The sequence below is a fragment of the Triturus cristatus genome, chromosome 3_1 (assembly GCF_964204655.1).
Source record: "Triturus cristatus chromosome 3_1, aTriCri1.1, whole genome shotgun sequence".
In the NCBI taxonomy this organism is placed as follows: Eukaryota; Metazoa; Chordata; class Amphibia; order Caudata; family Salamandridae; genus Triturus; species Triturus cristatus.
The window spans coordinates 307,686,610-307,700,881 of NC_140583.1; the positions used below are offsets into that span (position 1 = coordinate 307,686,610).

The window sequence follows — 14,272 nt, forward strand, 5'->3', positions numbered from 1 at the left end:
AACACCATGGCAGATCTGCTCAGCAGACAAACGCAGCAAATGCACGAATGGGAACTGCATCCACAAGTTCTTCACCCATTCTTTCACAAGTGGGGGCATCCTCAGATAGACCTCTTCGCCACCCACGAAAACAAAAAATGCCCAAGCTTCGCCGCCAGATACCCACACCCATTGTCCAAAGGCAATGCGATATGGATGAACTGGTCAGGCAAATTTGCATACGCCTTTCCACCTCTCCCGCTAATTCCATTAGTGGTAAGGAAGCTACAACAGCACTCCCTCACACTCATTCTGGTAGCTCCAACATGGGCCAGGCAGCCGTGGTACACCACACTACTACAGCTCTCAGTGGTACCACACCAAAAACTACACCTGTCCCCATGCCTCCTAACCCAGAACCATGGAGAAATCAGGCACCCGGACCCAGCTCAGCTCAACCTTGCGATCTGGCTCCTGAAATCTTAGAATTTGGATACCTTAACCTTCCCCCTGATTGCATGAACATTATCAGGGAAGCCAGACGTCCTACCACTCGAGCATGCTATGTCACAAAGTGAAAAAGATTTGTTGTTTACTGCCGTAACAATGCAATCAACCCTTTAGATGTATCCATACAGCACATCATATGCTACCTGCTCCATCTACAAAGGTGTAACCTGGCATACTCATCCATCCGTTTACACCTAGCAGCAATTGCTGCTTACCTGCAAAACAGACAGCATTTATCACTTTTCAGAGTGCCTGCTATTAAAGCTTTCATGGAAGGCCTTAAAAGAGTAATTCCGCCCAGAGCACCACCCTCACCTGTGTGGAATCTAAACGTAGTTCTTACAAGGCTGATGGGACCGCCTTTCGAACCAATGCATAAATGTGAGCTACAGTTCCTTACTTGGAAAACAGCTTTTCTCGTAGCTATCACTTCCCTTAGAAGGGTTAGTGAAATACAAGCGTTCACTACACAAGAACCCTTTCTACAGATACATCACAATAAGGTGATACTTCGCACAAATCCAAAATTTCTGCCCAAGGTCATTTCCCCCTTCCATCTCAATCAATCGGTGGAATTACCGTTTTTTTTCTCGCATCCTCAATCTGTTGCAGAAAGGGCTCTACATACACTTGATGTTAAAAGGGCTTTACTTTACTATATACAAAGAACGCAATCTTTTAGAAAGACTAAACAGTTTTGTCTCGTTCTCTCCACCACATAAAGGCAACCCCATCTCAAAATCAGGGATAGCTAGGTGGATTGTAAAGTGCATACAAATTTGCTATCACAAAGCAAAAAGAACATTATCTGTTCCACCTAGAGCCCACTCTACAAGAAAGATAGGGGCTTCTATGGCGTTTCTAGGGAACATACCCTTAGATGACATCTGCAAAGCAGCCACATGGTCAACACCGCACACCTTCACAAAACATTACTGTGTAGACGTGCACGCCAAACAACAAGCTAGTGTGGGCCAGGCTGTATCAAAGACACTGTTTCAAACCACTGCAACGGATACCGGTGGTCGCCGCTAGGGTTGGGTACTGCTATATAATCTATGCACAGTGTATAATCTGCAGCTCATATGCCTCGAACGGAATATGATACTTACCAGTATGCATCTGTTCTTGGCATGTAGAGCTGCAGATCTATACACGCCTCCCCGGCTACCTGTATCCGTTCCAGTCTATCTTTTTTTTTTTTTTTTTTTTTTTTTTTTTTTAAACCTTTATTAACAGTTCTATCAAGAACAAGTACGGGCCTACAACCCCCCGGGGCCGGCCGCTAAGCAATCAGAGCAAAAAACAGGCAAGTGTAAACACAGGCAGCACTTCGGGGAGCAGAATCGTAATGCTACTACCGTGAGCAAAGTAGGTAGGGCACCAGGAGAAAAAGGTTTTCATTTTATAATGAAACAAGGCAGAAGGATCAGGTGCCAAACAATTTTCAAACAGCAATTACAGATATGCAGAGTAATAAACGTAAGCGATTTACAGCAATCCATTAGGTCAATGGCGCAAACACAAGAACATCAGGATGGGGAAAAATATCATAAGCAGTTGCGCCTGCAGTCCTACGCCAGAACTCCCGGAGAGCGCTCCGGAAATTGCGGTACACACTGAGCGGCAACGAGTCATAGCAAAGGAGGTGTATCACGCTGATCCCAGAAAAGAAAAACAAAAAGAATCAGAGAAGAAAAAGGAGGCCATGGAAAAAGAGATAAAAGACTAAAGAATCCCCTCCCCCAACCCCCCGCCCTGCACCTCTGCAGATGAGTACGGCCCCCCCCCCAGCAGTGTGCCTGTCGCCCTGGAACCAGACCCGAAATATAGGAGAATAGGGAAAAAGAAGTAGGAAAAGAACCCCACCAGACGGGGGGGGTAGAGAAAGTATTAAGAAACTGGAGGAGGGCCTTCAGAACATACTCCCGGCTTCTCCCTCCCGCACGGTAAGTTTCCCCCAAAGTGAACAATAAGCGGCACAAAATCTGTCTTCTCAAAGAAAAATGGGGAGCATTATGCACCTATTATGCTGTTAGCTATGCCAGGAGAGCACGCCACCCCTGAGCCCGCCCGTCCACTAGATGACCACCCCTGAAGGATCAGCCTCATCCCTGACCACTCTTTGGGAGTCTGCCCATGCCTACCCCTCGACCCAGCACCATATCCGATGTTCCAAGGTAGAGGATTGTCCAAAAACGTCCGAGAAGCGACGCACACAGGTGGGGTGGAAGTCCCTGAGCATCAACACAGTCCGCAGCGTGGAGAAACAGGCTTCCCAGTGCTGCACAAGGATATGCACTGCACTCCAGGTCCAGGAAGGCAGAAGCAGCCAAAGCAGACAATAGTTGCTGGAGTTGTCTCTGGGTCGCAGGAGGGCACGTACGGGACGAGGCTACCACATCCCACTCGGGTCTAGTGCCTCCGGGGCAGATCAGGTCCTCAGCTGGACGAACACACTGTAGTATACTGGCCGGAGTGTCCAGCTGTGCACTAACCTCAGGGGTGGCCGCCAAAGTGTCCTCCTGTGCGCAGTGTGGGTAGTCCCTGTGTACGTGCGGACAGGCGGGCCGCCACTGCCCCAACGCCGACGCCACACCGTCGAGCTTACTCCCCAAGACCCCGACACCATGAATCAAGGAGGAGTGAAGAGCACCAAGGGCCTCGAGGAGGTCGCCGTACCCCAGCACAGCTCTCTGCGATCGCGCCGCCACACTCCCGAAAGTCGCAGTCTCACAATCCCGCTGCGGCCCAGCGGACAGGATGGTAGGCTTCATTGCAACAAGATGGCCGCCAAGTATGCCCGACCCTTACCGGGGCCGGGACCCTGGGACAAGCGTCTCGATGTCCACGTCGCTGGTGACCGGGTTCCGGGGGCAGGCGAAAAGTTATCCGTTGCGTGGTCGCGGGCAACAGTCGTCCCCACTACGGACCAGCTCCCGTAAAAATTCTGGGGCGGCCCGCAATGATCAGGGCAGGATACGGGCGGCGGCCGGGCAGCTCACCATCAAAGGCAGGGGCAGCCACCGGAGGGTCTGAGAATTGCACCCCCGGGCATGCACTCGGTCCGCTACGCATGACAGTAGAGACGACCACGACGAAATGTAGGCCGAGTTTGGCACCGCTCCGGTGGACCGACTCCACCCAGTCACAACAGGCCGCTGTTGTTGAACTGCCACCCGGCCACGGCGTCCACTCGAGGCCCCGGCTCCAGGGCCGCACAGGCCGCAAAGTTCAAATGCACATTTCTCCGGCGATACCGCAGCCAGAAACCTCGGAGTCATACAGTCGGGTGCCTCTCTCCTTCAGAAACACGACCGCGTAGCACAGGTTAAGGATCTCGTGCAGGATATCCGTGCGGGATGCGGAGGTTCACGGAGCCGGGAGTCTACGCTGCCGTCCCGGTCGCCATCTTGGCTCCTCCCCCAAGAAGAAAACCGTTCCAGTCTATCTTATTTAGATACAACACACATGGGTTTCTTTACTATTATCACTACGCTCCATCTTTTCCCTGCTGGCGAAAACAATCTGAGGATGGAGCCGAAGCCCATGCGCAGTACGGACCGAAGGAGGAGTCACCAAACTCGTGACTTCCAAACACTGTCCAAGAAGAAAAACAAACTGCAAACATCCGGGCCCAACACCAGATGGCGATCTATGCACAGTGTATAGATCTGCAGCTCTACATGCCAAGAACAGATGCATACTGGTAAGTAGCATATTCCTTCTCAAGGTGGAGAAAAGGTGAGGAAGAAGCGTGAGCTTCTAAACGCATCGGGACTTTCAACTCAATAGCTGTGGTGTGCTGCTCTCCTAATAAAGAAGATTTGAAACCTGCTACCTCGTGGAGTGCATCTCTAAGATCCGAGGCACCATGGGATTCATGTTTTACGCGGCGGCCTCAGCCGCTGGAGACGCATCATCCGCTGGGAATGAGATAGCGGGTCTGCATGGCTGCCATCAGACAGCCTGTTTGCAGCGTGAGGGAGCCGCAGACTAGAGCTAAACACCACGCTTGTAGCCCACCGGAGGGCTGTGAATATTTTAAAGGCAACAAAAACTTAGTGTACGGACTCCACTGAGGGAGAAATAATCAACTGCAACTACCAGCATGCTGTTCACCAGGAAGCGCATGCGCAATGGATAAATAATGGCTGCAGGCTCTCGTCACTTTTTACATTGCCGTCCCATGAGGAAGAAGCGTGAGCTTCGAAACGCGTTGGACTTTCAACTCAATAGCTGTGGTGTGCAGCTCTCCTAATAAGGAAGGTTTGAAACCTGCTACCTCGTGGAGTGCATCTCTAAGATCCGAGGCACCTTGGGAATTATGTTTCTGATGGATACATCTGCTGGTGGATTCCTCACCTTGTGAATATCCCCTGCGCAAGCATTCCACAGAACTTTTCTTTCCCAGCACTCCACGTCGACGTGGGAGACGTCATAATGCATCGGCTCCGCTCGCGACTCTGTACGACGTCACCGGAGCCATAAGAAGCCCACGTCGGCGTGATGACGTCAGTTCCCTTTTTTCCGCGCCGTGGACGCGCAACGGTTTTTTCCAGTGCTCTCTAAGCTACTTTGTAGTTTGACCGTGTTACTGTTGAAAATTTGGTATGTCTTCGACGAGGAAGTCGGGCTTTAAGCCCTGTAGGGAGTGTGGAGGTCTGATGTCCATGACTGATCCACATCAGGACTGCTTGTGGTGCCTTTCTTCGGACCACGATATGGAAGACTGTGCCTGCTGTAGGAGGATGAATCCTAAAGCACTGAAGGAGAGGAAGACTAAACTCTTTATGAAGAAGATCGGTGAGGAGAAGAGAGGAAGAAAGAAGTCGAGGCGGGAGTCGTCGACTTCAAGGTCGTCGAAGTCGAAGAAGCATCATAAAAAGAGAAAGCATTCTTCTCGACGTCGGTCCTCAAAGAGCAGGAAATCGAGGTCGACTTCGCCCCGTCGGCACCGAAGCAAGGACTTGTCACCTTCTCCTTCGAAGTCTCCGAAAGGATCTCCTTCGCCGAAGCGGGCTCCAGCGCATTCTTCGGCGCAGTCCCCGGCGCAGTCACCGGCTCCGTCAAAGGCGTCGACTCCGGTTCGAGTGGAGTCGGAGGTCTCTATGGATGAGCAGGAACAGGAAGAGCCTGCTCCGGTGCCTGATGAATCTGCGGCTCCGGTGGAAGACACTGCGGAGCCGACGCCGGAGACTCCACAAAGGGATACAGAGTCTGTTCCTTAACCGCAATTCCCGGCTCCAGGTACCGATTCATCACATTTTCTGAATGCCATGTATGGTATATTTAATAGGGCGGCCTTCCCATCCGGAGCACCAACTGGTCTTGTGGGTCCAATGGCATATACGCTAGGTGTGCCGCAGCATTATGCTCAGGCCCCCTTTTTACCCTTTATGCCGATGGCGCCTTCGTGGCAGTTTCCGGCGCCGATTGGGGATCCGTCGAGGCTTCGGATGGATCATCCTGGTTCGGAGCCTTCTTCGACACCGTTGCCGACGCCGTCGGCGCCGCGTCCGGCGCCGCCGACTCCTGTGGCTTCGCCGACTCCGGTACCTCTGGCTCCACCGACGCCGCGTACAACGTCGACTGCTCCCCGGATTCGATCAAGAAGGGAGGCCCAGAGGGTATTGGAGGAAGGAAGGTATAGAGCAGAGGTGGAAGAAGGTGAAGTCGACTCTTCTTCGGATGAGTTTGAGGGAATAGAAGAAGCAAGTGGTTTGGACACGACCCCAGAGTGGGAGCATACTTCTGCAAGATCTTCTCCTCCACAGGAATTGGCACCCTACCATGTGGTGATTAAGAAATCCGCAGAATTGTTAGATCTGCAGCTACCCTCTGTGGAGTACAAGTCTAACTTGCTTACGGAGGTGTTGCACTCTCCAACGTCAACTTCGGAGCCTTTGTTGCCTTTTAATGAGGCCATCTTGGAACCGGTGTTGGAGGTGTGGAGGAAACATCTTTCTTCTCCGGCGGTTTCCAGGCAGGTGGCAAGAAGGTACAGGGTTGCTCCTGGGGATCCTGATTTTTTGTCTACACATCCATCTCCGGAGAGCCTGGTTGTGCAGGCTTCTTGTTCGAAACATGCTTCGGGTGCATTCCCTCAGTCTTCAGCAGATACAGAGTCCGAGAAAGTTGATCAGGCGGCTAAAAAGTGCTTCTCTTCAGGAAGTATGGCACTGAAGTCATCTAATGCCACATGTCTGCTGGGGCGTTATTTATATGCTTTGATGGACTCTATTAAATCTTTAGCCCCTAAATTGCCTGAGGGTGATAAGTCGTCCTTCTTGGAGGTAGTTGCGGACACTCGGGCAGCTGCCAGGCAGGTGATCCAGTCAGGGCTGGATACGGCGGACTCGGTGGCAAGAATTATGGGGTCATCCATAGCCGCGAGGAGACGGGCGTGGCTCCGTTCCTCTGGATTCTCGGCGGATGTTCAGGCCACATTGGTGGATCTGCCATTTGATGGACAGAAACTGTTTGGGGAGAAGGCAGACTCTGCCCTTCAACGATTTAAGGACAGCAGATTGACAGCAAAGTCCTTGGGTCTGCAGGCACCTTCTAGGGGTTCAGCTTTTCGGAAGTTTAGGGGTTTCGGAAGATCATCCTTTCGCTCCTTCCGACAGCCTCAGCAGCAGCAGCAGCAACAACAGAATCCCCTCTATAGGTCCTATAGAGGGAAGCAGAGGGGTCGGAGAGGTTCTGGTTGCAACCCCTCTTCTTCGTCCTCCTCCTCTGCTCCCAATGAGGCTTCAGGGAAGCAGCCCTAGATCCCCCATCCCGGATCATGTAAGTCCTGTGGGGGGTCGGGTGTCCTACTTTCTACGGGGTTGGAAATCTATTACAACAGATCTTTGGGTTTTGAACCTCGTAGAGACTGGGTACGCCCTTCCCTTTCGGGAGTTTCCTCCCCCTTACCCTCCTTGCCAAGGTTATTGATCGGAAGATCATCTGCTTCTCCTGCAGAAAGAGGTTTTAGCCTTGCTTCAGAAGGGTGCAATAGAGGTGGTTCCGGAGCAGGAAAGGGGTCAGGGGTGCTACTCCCGGTATTTTCTGATTCCCAAAAAGGACGGCAGGTTGCGTCCGATTCTGGACCTCAGAATCTTGAACTTTTACCTGAAACAGGAGAAATTCAAGATGCTGACCCTTGCGCAGGTTCTTCAAGCCTTGCAGCAAGGAGACTGGATGGTGTCGCTCGACTTGCAGGATGCATACTTTCATGTCCCAATCCTGAAGTCGCACAGGAAGTATCTCCATTTTACGGTTGGGTCGCAACATTACCAGTTTGCGGTCCTTCCGTTTGGTCTTACTACCGCACCTCGAGTCTTCACAAAGGTGATGGCAGTGGTGGCTGCTCATCTCAGGAGGTCGGGGATTCCGGTTTTTCCCTACCTGGACGACTGGCTTCTGAAGGCAGAATCCCCACAGATGGTGCAACATCATCTGCAGGTAACATCTCAGCTGTTATTCGACTTGGGTTTCTCGATCAATGTGCCCAAATCTCACCTGGTGCCCTCTCAACGCAGCCTGTTCATAGGGGCGGTACTGGACACTACTGTGTGTCTGGCATTCCCTCCTCCTCAAAGGATTCTCGACATTCAGGAAATGGTCCCTTTATTCCACAATGGAGCGGTTGTTCCGGTTCTGAAGGTCCTTCGCCAGCTCGGTCTGTTCGCCTCCTGCATTCTGTTGGTCAACCATGCACGCTGGCACATGAGGGCGCTCCAGTGGTGCTTCCGCAGACAGTGGTATCAGCACAATGGAGATCTCAGGGAGTCGATCAGGATCTCCGGAGAAGCTGCAGCGGATCTATCTTGGTGGAGCGTGGAGGGCAATCTGTCCCAAGGAAAGCCCTTTCATCTGACTCCGTCGGTGGCCATAGTGATTACGGATGCATCCACTCTAGGGTGGGGTGCTCATCTGGGGGATCTGGAGATCAAGGTTCGTTGGTCTCCAGAGGAGAGGTTGCTTCACATCAACCTTCTGGAATTACGGGCGATTCGTTTGGCACTCAAGGCTTTCCTCCCTTCCCTTCGCGGTCAGTCTGTTCAAGTCCTGACGGACAACACTACCGCGATGTGGTATGTCATCAAGCAGGGAGGAGTGGGGTCGCGTTGTCTCTGCAGAGAGGCTCTGCGTCTATGGTCCTTGGCTCAGGACCATCGGATTTGTCTGGTGGCAAATCATCTGGCCGGGGTGCTGAACGTGCGTGCGGACAGTCTCAGTTGGCAGTTCTCCGCCGACCACGAGTGGAGGCTCCATCCGGAGGTAGTTCGTCATGTCTTTCAGACGTGGGGGACCCCTCGGGTGGACCTGTTTGCCACCCGCGAGAACGCGCACTGTCAGTCGTTTTGCAGTCTCCAGTTTCCGATGCAGGGGGCGTTGGGGGACGGGTTTCAGTTGAGTTGGGGTTCACAACTCCTTTACGCGTTTCCTCCCATACCCTTGATTCCTCGGGTTCTGAGGAAGATTCGCCAAGACCGGGCCCAAGTCATTTTGGTCGCCTCGGACTGGCCAAGAAGGGTGTGGTACACAGATCTTCTCCACCTCTCCTCGTGCCCTCCGCTCCGTCTCCCTCTGAGGGCAGACCTCCTTTCGCAGTCGGAGGGGCAGGTTCTACACCCCCACCTCCAGAGCTTACACCTTCATGCCTGGAGATTGAACGGGGCAACCCGAGTTCTTTCTCTCTCCCACCTGATGTGGTGGACGTTATTTTATCGGCCAGGCGACACTCCACCAAGTCCATTTACTCCTACAGGTTGTCCAAGTTTGTTAAATGGTGTGGAGAGAGATCCATTGACCCTTTAAAAGCACATCTTTCTGAGGTGCTCCAGTTTGTCCTTTCCTTGGCTCAGCAGGGCTGTGCTGTGGCCACGGTCAAGGGCAATCTTTCGGCCTTATCGGCCTTTCTATGTCTACCTGATCAACCGTCATTATTTAAATCTCCGATTGTACTGAGGTTTATCAAGGGCCTTACGAACATGTTTCCTCCCACTCCTTTTGTAATTCCTCCGTGGGACCTTAATCTTGTTTTAACCTTTCTAATGGGGTCCCCATTTGAGCCTCTACATAGCTGTCCTTTGAGGCTGTTGTCCTTTAAGGTGGTCTTTCTTGTAGCCATAACCTCGGCAAGGAGGGTGAGTGAGCTCCAAGCTCTTAGTTCTAACCCCCCTTTTCTTACATTACATGCTGAAAGGATGGTACTCAGGACCAGGGCTGGTTTCCTGCCAAAAGTTGTTACTCCGTTCCATTTCGGGCAGTCTGTTACTCTCCCTGTTTTTTTTTTATCCTCCTCCACATCCTTCCAAAGAGGAGGAAAGACTCCATCGCCTGGACCCGAAGAGGGCTGTGAGTTTCTATCTGGACAGAACTAAAGACTTTCGTCTGGATGATCAACTCTTCATTGGCTACGTTGGTCATTCCAATGGTAAAGCGGTGCACAAGCGCACGCTATCGAGATGGATCATCCTTACCATCAAGATCTGCTACGCCCTGGCCAGTAAGACTCCTCCTGAGGGCATTAGAGCTCATTCGACTAGGGCTAAGTCTTCTACAACTGCTTTGGCCCGGGGTGTTTCTGTGGCAGATATTTGTAAGGCCGCGACTTGGGCCTCCCTCCATACTTTCGCAAAGCATTATTGCTTGGACTCAGAGATGAGGAGGGAGGGCCACTTCGCACGCTCTGTGTTGCAAGACTTTCTGGTATAAGAAGGTGAACACCCTCCTCCGGGAGTGGGGACTGCTGTGGAATCTATTCACAAGGTGAGGAATCCACCGGCAGATGTATCCATCAGAAGAACAAGTTACTTACCTTCGGTAACGCTTTTTCTGGTGGATACAGTATCTGCCTGTGGATTCCTCACTGGCCCACCCGCCTCCCCGTTGTCCACCTTTGTATACCACGAAATAGGTCTTGTTTGAAATGTTTGTATATTTTCTTGTACATTTGTAGGAAATGCTTGTTTATTTAGCATTCCTTTTCTTTGTATGCTATGTATATGTGTTGGTATACTGTATACTGTGTATACTTGGAGTTGTCGTTGGTTCGCCTGTTCGCCTCGAAGGCTCGGAAAAAATGGGTGGAACTGACGTCATCACGCCGACGTGGGCTTCTTATGGCTCCGGTGACGTCGTACGGAGTCGCGAGCGGAGCCGATGCATTATGACGTCGCCCACGTCGACGTGGAGTGCTGGGAAAGAAAAGTTCCGTGGGATGCTGGCGCAGGGGATATTCACAAGGTGAGGAATCCACAGGCAGATACTGTATCCACCAGAAAAAGCGTTACCGAAGGTAAGTAACTTGTTCGTGTGTGTGTGTGTATGTGTGTATGTATGTGTATGTGTGTATATGTATGTGTGTGTGTGTGTATATGTGTATATATGTGTGTGTATATATATGTGTATGTATGTGTGTGTGTATATATATTCCTTTCACTTGCTGAGTGTGGAAGTCATCTAACCTTCTATTGGCTCCGAGATGGATACATTTTTCACAGGTCATATTGTGCCACATCTTCGAAATTGTAATGTGAGTCCGTATACTTCTGCACATAAGTGCATTCCTGAAAAGGGTTTTCTCTCCCCCTTGAAACTAGCAGGGGCTGCTTGTGCAGTGGTGGAATAATAACGGTACGATGAATGCATTGCTGAAAGGGTGCGCTTCAGATGCACGTTACTTGTATGTTTCCTAAGTTCTGCTTATTAATCACAGTGGTCCTCATCCAAGCTGTGCCCAGCTTATGTTTGTCAGTCACCATCTTGTCTACTGGTTTGCTCTAGATTTCTTTCAAATGTTGTTTATATATTTTTTAAATTGTACTAGTTAGATTTAGCATTGGTTTACTTTGTTTTCCCACAGTGTATATGAATTATGAATATATTACCCCCTCCCTATGATGGATATTCCGAAATGCGCTGGGCAAGAAATAAAAATGATCGGAGCTACTCATAGTAAGAACTTTATCAGTCAGTAAAGTTTGATATGACTGATGAAGGTCCACCCTACATAGACTGGAACACTAGATACCTATAATACTGGGTAACCCAGTGGTTTATGACTCGTTTACGTTACTGAATTTACATGTCCATTTCAAAACCCGACTAGTTGTTGTCAAGTCACTTGAGCATTGTTATATTTAACTTTGTATTGCATGTTTGTGAAGTTCCTTTGTAAAATACAGATTTGATTCCATTTGTAGGTACCCTTTATCACTTTGACCTCATTCACAAAAATGTTTAAATGAAATTCCACTAAAGTAAGCAATTAAATTTGTGAGAACAAAATCCCATTCTGACCTTAGTAATTAGCATCAGTTGTTTTTTACCATCGCAAGTGAGATTTGCTCACATGGAAATTGTTCCACTATGGAGGTTTTACTTTTTTGTGGCCACACCTTAAGCGTACCCCCAAAATAGTCATGCACCCTTTCTCGTTTGTGTTCTGCTCGCCTTCACTTAGCATTCAAGGAAATTGGCACGTGTCTGCTTGGAATCCACAAGCTGTCCTGATCAGTTCTGACAGGCCTGACCTCTATCTGCCCCTACAAAAGCCAAGAAAGACGAAGAGTAAGGAGGTAGTGATTCATGGGGAAGGATTTTGAATTTTAAGGAAATCTTTTGAAAACTCCGAGGCCATTTTGGCCTTTAATTGAGGTTATTGTGAGATTTCTTTCTGGCGACCTCCTGTTGACCAGCAAGACTTTCAACTGATCTTTCGTACCATGAACAGCATTGGAATCTTGAGTATGACTAATGTACTTGTTAGGTTTTCAAACCTATTTCCAGGCTCTGAGCTGCAGGTTCTCCATCCCACTGGGTTGCTTAGTTATGCACCAGGAGTCACACTGGCACTCATGCGGAAGACCAGACATGTAACAAAATACATATGTTATCCTCCCCCTTGATACCTCTGCTGCATTAACAGTCAACTGCACTAAGATTCAACTAACCCCAAACCCTACGGTTAGGCTGACATTGGCCAAAGGGCTCAATGTTGAAAAAAATTCAAATCTAGCTCCTGTTGCTGTCATTACATTTCAAAGCCTATTCCTCTAGCACGTCTTGGTTTACTTGGTATATCTTAGTTGGAAATAAAGTCGTATTTAGGGTTACAGCACTGAATATTCAGTTTGTGTGATGTTCATTTATTGTTGTGCTACATTTGCATCTGACCCTTAAAAAGTGCTAGAGAAAGCCTTGACTGCTTTACTTTGCTACAACTGGAGTGCCCATGGCATGTAACTTGGTTAGCCATTTGTACTGCATCACTATTGGTGTCATCAGTACCCATCAGCCATACTGCTCAGCAACCACAAACTGCCAGAGGACTCGCAGGTGCCTTCCTCCAAATAATTTGTCCTTGCTACAAGACCTTTCACTGCCATGTCTGTATCCGCGTAGTGTGCTTTGACTAACTGCCTCTTACTTCAGCACTTGAGCCTCTGTTAAGCTTAACAGAAGATGGCAGTTATCTGCATGAATGCTGCACAGCAATAGCCATCAAAATCTCTAGGCTTGCGCACCCCACCTTAATACATCTTGATTGCTATTAGGTGCTAGTCGGGTGAAGGCAATATTTACAAACGCTATTTTTGACTTTTTTCTTTGGTTGTGTCCGATTTGGCGCCATGACATGTATAAAATGCTCCTGCCACCCTAAAAATAGTTTTACTTTAACAAAGTAGAAAAGCCACTGTTTTCAAAGACTTGTCTGTCCTTCTATATCTCCTACACACAGCATGATCGGTTTGCTCGGATTTGCAGAGAGGTGAGGTTGTTAAAAATAATAAAATGTATTGGTCTTGTCATTTGGGCTGTGAGCTGGGCGTGCTTCTTAAAATATCTTTAAAGTAAATAACGTAGAGGCTGTCTGCTTTTATGATTTTCGTTGCTATTTTGTTTTTGCTTTGCTTGCTCTTAGCACTAACAGACTAATTTGTTTCCATTGCCCTGCTTGGCTCGCCTCCGCTTGCATCCATCCCTTGGCTCGCATGCTTCCCAATGCCTGAGCAGACCCTGGCAACGGACCGCCGAGGAGCGTGGGAGAACCAGCCCCGCCGGCAGAATAACGCCTCTTATCTGACATCTCACCTGGCTGCAGACCGGCACGGGGGATCAGTCCAGGTATTCTTCCGTCTTCCAGTCCTGTAATGGTATGGGAGAACAGGTCTGACTGAAGTTCTACAATTTATTGGATGGGGTTATGCTGTTGATGGCAAGAACGAATGGCGAGACCTAGGCTGTTCTAGCTGTAGGAAGTTGTCCGGTGACCATTCTCTTTGGAATCTAAATCAGAGTGCAGGCTGCCCTGATATTAGACTCTATAGAGGGTGCTTGAGAGTGTATATGGGGTACTCCTTTAAGGTTACCCAGCATTTTAAATCTGCATGTCTTAATTGAAACTTAATGCATGTTACTGGGATGACTTTTGAGAGGTTTCTCGAGTCTGGACTTTATTTCAATGACTAGGTCTAATCCATCTGAATTGTAAATCCGAAGAGAGACCTATGTGTGAGTGTTTGTTTTTTTTGAGGGGAAGGTGGTGGACAATGAGGGGTGAATTAGATAGCACTAATGGACCACTGCATTGGCTATGAATGGAAAAGACCATCTTATACCTGAACCTAGGGGTGCACTTTAAAAACAGAATTTAGGAGTGGGCAGTTGAATGTGTGCCTCATTTCTGTCAACGCAGTATTTTACCAAGTGCATATTCTTTGGTGTGCAATGCACAAGGCAGTATTTTTGTAATGGCTATCAAGCCTTACCTCATTACCATCCA

General features: G+C 49.4%; 1 protein-coding gene across 4 annotated transcripts in view; it reads left to right on the forward strand.

The window, feature by feature from the left end:
- The window catches only part of CSNK1G1 (casein kinase 1 gamma 1), a 584,461-nt gene that overhangs the window by 513,487 nt on the left and 56,702 nt on the right, over nt 1-14,272 (forward strand). For 3 of the 4 annotated variants that reach the window (XM_085643989.1, XM_085643990.1, XM_085643992.1), the window contains one exon: nt 13,504-13,614. The exons of the other annotated variant lie outside the window; for it this stretch is intronic. In XM_085643989.1, the coding sequence (XP_085500115.1) occupies nt 13,504-13,614 (111 nt within the window). The remainder of the gene's footprint in view (nt 1-13,503; nt 13,615-14,272) is intronic. 4 annotated transcript variants of the gene reach the window in all.